The sequence below is a fragment of the Mauremys mutica genome, chromosome 15 (assembly GCF_020497125.1).
Source record: "Mauremys mutica isolate MM-2020 ecotype Southern chromosome 15, ASM2049712v1, whole genome shotgun sequence".
NCBI classification, from domain to species: domain Eukaryota; kingdom Metazoa; phylum Chordata; order Testudines; family Geoemydidae; genus Mauremys; species Mauremys mutica.
The window spans coordinates 33959594-33964954 of record NC_059086.1 but is presented as its reverse complement, the minus strand read 5'-3'; the positions used below and the strand labels follow the sequence as shown (position 1 = coordinate 33964954).

Below are 5361 nucleotides of genomic sequence, written 5' to 3'. Positions count from 1 at the left end.
CATCCACCTGAGCAACTAGTGGAATGGAAAGTGTGTTAACATAATCATATGCGATGACATTATCATCTGTTTCGGGTTTTTTTCCAGACACAGAACTATTTATTGAAAAATTCTACCTGGTCTGCAGTACTGAAAATTCTACCATTTCCATCTAAAAGGGATCAGTGCCATTCTCAGGATTCTTTTTTGTTCCTAATATACATTTAAAAAAAAACACGGTATGGTGTTTAACTTTGCTTGCCATAGATGTCGTCATGCGTCCCTTTGCTTCCCTTATCAATTTTCTACAATCCCCAGTTTCTGATTTATATATATTACTATCCATTGCCCCTTTCTTCCATTTGTTATTTATTATTTTTATAGCTCCCATTCAGCAGTGGGGAGAGATCGGCGTCAATCCCAATCCACTCGGGCAGGAAGAATGCCAAAGGCTTGAATCGCCACTGGAAGGGGGAATCGGGGAGCAAGTAGTTGGCCAAATAGATGGTCTCCCCCCCAGCTAGGTAACCAGCCCAGGTGCCGAAGCTCCCAATGGTCATGATCGTGTGGTTGCAATGGGCCAAGAGAGCAAAATCCCTCCCCGGCGACGACTCCTTCCCGTCCCCCGAGAAATACACGTCCCCCCGCGAGGCATCGATGTTCTCCCGGCACCACTCCATCCCGTTGCTGGTCACCACGAAGACCGGCTCCTGGTACTTGGCCCGGAAGTAGCCCATGGCCTTCTCCAGGTAGGCCTTGTCCGCCAGCACCCCCTTTCGGACCTGGGGCATCAACCAGACGTAGTCCCCCCTCCGGACGTGGACGCCCACGTAGGTCACGTTCCAGCGTTGCCTGCGCAGCCCGGCCAGGTACCGGTTGGCCTCCTCCTTGACGTGGTCGTGGAAGGAGAATTCCTGGAGGATCTCCTGCCGGAGGTGGTGGTAGAAGGTCCAGGACCATGGATAGCCCGTCAGCCGGACGTATTTCCCCTCGATGTGCCTGTACTCCTCCGACATCCAATTGTGGAGCTCGTAGTTCCTCCACGGGACACTTCGGACCACGTCGCTGGAGAGCACGGGCAGGGTGATGCGGAAGAGCGGCGCCAGCTTCCGGTGCATCTCTGGGAGGATGTAGGCCTGGCGCCCGTTCATCTTGGCCAGGGCGTAGAGGGTGGCGTATTGCCCCAGCTGGTTCCCCAGGCGCCCAGCGGAGTTCACGGTCCACATGCCGCGCTCCGTGGCAGGGGGTGTGGTGGGGGGCAGGATGGGAGACATGGCTGGGGGTCGCCCCATGGCATTGGAGGAGGGAAGCCTCCGTCCACTGGCAGGGAACCAGCCTCTCGAGTGGAGGAAGATGGAGAAGGTCATGATGGCCAGCAGGAAGATGGAGAGCCGGAGGGGTGGCCAGAAGGGGACCCAGGAGACCAGGGTTGCCATGATGAGGTGATGGGAAGGAGGTTCCGGTCTGGGGAGAGAGAGGGGAGGAGCAGGGGATGAGCACAGGAGGGGTCTTCCACATAGGTGGCAGGTTTGTATAATTTTTGGTGGTGCCCAAAATGGTGGTGCCCCCCCGCTCCCGCCCTGTCAGCCGATATAAAATGAAGCTACAACGCGTCGGCACCACAAGATTACAAGGGTGAATTAAAAGTGGAACGTCAGAAGCAGCACTTGCCTGCTTCAATAGACGGGATTATATTTTGTTGCACCTGTTGTGGCAAAGTGGGAATGTTCTCAATGTTTTCTCTGAATACTGTGTGGGTGCCTCAGTTTCCCCTGCAAGGTGCCAACTGACGGTGTTGGGGACAAAGAGCTCAGGTGGCCTCCTTGTCCGGAAGAGACACAAAGGCCAGAGGAGGGAGTGTCAGTTTGGAGCTGGCTGGGGAAATCGGGAGAGGCCCAGAACTTGGGTCTGGGCTCCCCACCCCCCAAGATGGACCTGACCGAGGGGTCCTGTTTTCTGTACCTACAAGCTCTGTTTTAGACTGTGATCCTGTCGTCTAATAAACCTTCTGTTTTACCGGCTGGCTGAGAGTCACGTCTGACTGCGGAGTTGGGGTGCAGGGACCTCTGGTTGCCCCAGGAGCTGCCTGGGCAGACTCGCTGTGGAAAGCGCACGGTGTGGAAGGGCTGAATGCTCCGAGGTCAGACCCAGGAAGGTGTAAGCTTCTTGCCCTGGAGACAGTATGCTCAGAGAGGAGGCTCCCCCAGAGTCCTGACTGGCTTTGTATGGAGTTGTTCCAAAGCATCCCAGCATTCCCTTCCACACCGTGCACTTCCCAGAAGTCCGCACAGGCACTGACACTCCCTCCTCCGGCCTTTGTCTCTTTTCCAGGCATTAGGAGGCCACCTGATCTCCTTGTTCTCCAAAACCTTCAGTTGGCACCTTGCAGGAGAGTGGCCCAGGCCATCAGTTGCCCGGAGACAGGGTTTTGGCCTTTCTCTGTGCAGACGGCATCACACTGGCCCTCTAGGGCTCTACAACAATCACACCCCCTTATCCCACCATCTAGATCCTTGAGAAATGCACAGGGGAAACTGAGGCAGCCACACAGTATTCAGAGAAAACATTAAGAACATTCCCGCTTCATAACACCTGTATACGACCAGTTGTATACTTTAAAGGGTGTAAAATAATCAAGTATTGTGCTAAACACAATGATACTCCAAACTGACCACCAAGTTTAAGTTGCATGTTTTTCCCCTCAGGTGAGGGCTCTGGGGTGGGGCTGGGGATGAGGGGTTCACAGTGCAGGAGGGTGCTCAGGGCTGGGGGCACAGACTCTGGGGTGGGGCAGGGCTGGGGATAAGGAACTTGGGGTGCAGACAGGCTGCCCCAGGGCTAGGGCCAGAGAGGACCTCCCCCCGACACTGGCAGCAGCAAGCTCCAGGAGAGGGACCCCCCCCCACTGCCAGCAGCACACTCCCTCTGCACCACGGTCACTGCACATGCTCCTAGGGCCTCTCCCAGGTCCAGAAAGCCCACTCGCCTCCCCTATGGTGGGTGGGGGAGGAGGGGGTTGCCATCCCGTGTGGCCTCCTGTGAGGAAGTGGGACTGTTCAGAATGTTTCCTCTGAATACTGTGGGGGGGCCTCAGTCTCTGGCCGACCCTCTGTCGCTTAGCGAGTAGTGGCCAGGCCCTTCCCCCCTGCAAGGGGATGCTAAAGGTGGGGGAGAACAAAGAGGTCAGGTGACCTCCTGGCCTGGGAAAGGAGCTGAGCAGAGAGGAGGGGCTGGAGGGGGTGTCAGTCTGGAGCTGGCTGGGGACGAGGAGTGAAGGGCAGACGTGGGGGGGGTCTGGCTCCCTGCCCCCCAGAATGGACCCGGCCGAGGGGTCCGGCTCGCGGTACCTACAAGCTCTGTGTTAGACCCTGTTCCTGTCATCGAATAAACCTCTGTGTTACTGGCTGGCTGAGAGTCGCGTCTGACTGCGAAGTGGGGGTTGTCACGGAGTGTGGGGGAGTCCGGCCCTGCACCCCCGGACTCCCTGACGATTCACCAGGACTCTCAGCCAGACAGTGAAGCAGAAGGTTTATTTAGACGACAGGAACACAGTCCAGCACAGGTCTTGCAGGCACAGATAACCGGATCCCCCCCCCGGTTAGGCCCATTTTGGGGGCCTCACAGCCCCCCTCGGGGATCAGAGCCCTTTCTCCCTGCTTCCCCTCTTTCCCCAGCCAACTCCAGTCTGCCTCCCCCTCCGGCCCCTCCTCTCTCCCCCGCCTCTTTCCCGGGCTAGGAGGTCACCTGACCCCTTTGTCTCCTACACCTTAGCCAGCACCTCTGCAGGGAGGGGCCGGGCCATTAGTTGCTAGGCGACAGAGTGTCAGGCATTTGTGCTGCTGGAACTTAGGATCTGTACCCAGCCCCCAGCAAGACCAGTCCCACTTCGTCACACCCCCCCCGCCCCCCCCTTCGAGACCGAACTGAGCGGGGTCACTCCAGCCAGTGACCTGGGGAAGTTCGAACCCACCTACATTCCCACAGAGGCCCCAGGGTCCCCCCCGTTCTGGGGGAAGAGTCACCCCAGGTCATTCCAGTTTCCTGCCCCCCTGTAGGTCGGGGGGGCTCGAGGGCACTTGCAGGTTGCAGGGGGGAAGCTTATGCCGCCCGCGCCCTTTCCCCCCCCAGTACCCCTGGGGTGCACGCGGGGCTGGGGCCTTCTCCCCACGTTCCAGTCTGGGGGGCTGTGATTCGGGGTCTCTCGGTTCAGAGCCCCCCTTCTGACCCTGGCCCCCCTCTGGACAGGCTCCTCGGGGCGGGGCCCGGGCCTTACAGCCATCTTCCCCGTGTCCCGGGCCTTCCTCCCCCTCTGGCAGGGGGCACAGGAGCGGCAGTGCTGCCGGACATGGGCAAAGACCCCAGGCCAGTAATAGTTCTGTAGCAGCCGCTGCTGGGTACGCCAGGCTCCCGGGTGCCCTGAGGGGGGAGTGTCATGGGCCCGGCACAGCAGCTGGTGGCGATACTCCTGGGGTACCACCAGCTGCCTCCTGATCCCCCCTGACTCCATCTTCCCTGGGGGAGCCCATTCTCGGTACAGGAACCCCTTCTCCCACAGGAACCTTTTCCGGCCACCTCGTCCCATGGTCTGTCCCCCCCCGAGGCTGGCCAGGTCCCCTATCCTCCGCAGGGAGGGGTCTTCCCGCACCGCGGCCTGGTACTCAGCCGCTGGGGCAGGGGCGGGAATCTGCTCTCTCTCACCAGCTGGGTCTGGGGCCACAGCCTCTCTGAGCCCTGTCCCTGGGCGTTCCCTCCCCACCGGGTCAGGGTCTGGTGCCTCGGGCAGAGTACCTTCTCCGGTGTCAGGGCGCAGAGCCCTGCGTCGGCTCTGACTATGGTTCACGGACAGGGTACCCTGGGTGTTACTGGGCCAGTCCTCGAGGTCCCCCCCCCATTAACACCTCCGTGGGCAAATGTGGGTGCACCCCCACGTTCTTGGGGCCCTCCTTGTCCCCCCACTTTAGGTGCACCCTCGCGACAGGCACCTTGAATGGGGTCCCGATCACACCCCTCAGGTTCAAGTAGGTGTTGGGCACCATCCGATCTGGGTCCACCACCTCGGGCCGGGCCAGCGGCACCTCTGCGCCCGTGTCCCAGTACCCAGTGACCTCCCTCCCGTCTACCTCCAGGGGAACAAGGCACTCACTCCGGAGGGGTAGTCCCGTGCCCACCCTGTAAACCCAAAACTCAGGGCGGGGAGCATCCAGCCCCTCGGAGGGGTCAACCCGGGGCCCCCCTCCCTCCTTTGCAGGGGGTACGCGGCCAGCCCCCCTTCCCTGCGAACACTGCCCCTCATCCGACTGGGTCTCTACCCAGTTAACCCGGTGTGGGGTCGGTCTGCTCAGTCTGTCTTTGAGCCTGGGGCACTGGGACCGTATGTGGCCC

General features: G+C 59.9%; 1 protein-coding gene across 1 annotated transcript; it reads right to left on the bottom strand.

Annotated features, from left to right (window-relative positions):
• Nucleotides 1–301: 301 nt before the first annotated feature.
• LOC123350172 (galactoside alpha-(1,2)-fucosyltransferase 2-like) lies at nucleotides 302–1547 on the bottom strand. Its single transcript, XM_044988606.1, has one exon. The coding sequence runs from the start codon at nucleotides 1413–1415 to the stop codon at nucleotides 345–347; it is 1071 nt and encodes a 356-aa protein (XP_044844541.1). The 5' UTR covers nucleotides 1416–1547; the 3' UTR covers nucleotides 302–344.
• Between the last annotated feature and the right edge of the window lie 3814 nt (nucleotides 1548–5361).

Bases quoted from the DNA above. Each gene is read 5' to 3' on its own strand.
- LOC123350172 (XM_044988606.1), bottom strand. From the start codon at position 1,415: ATGGCAACCCTGGTCTCCTGGGTCCCCTTCTGGCCACCCCTCCGGCTC.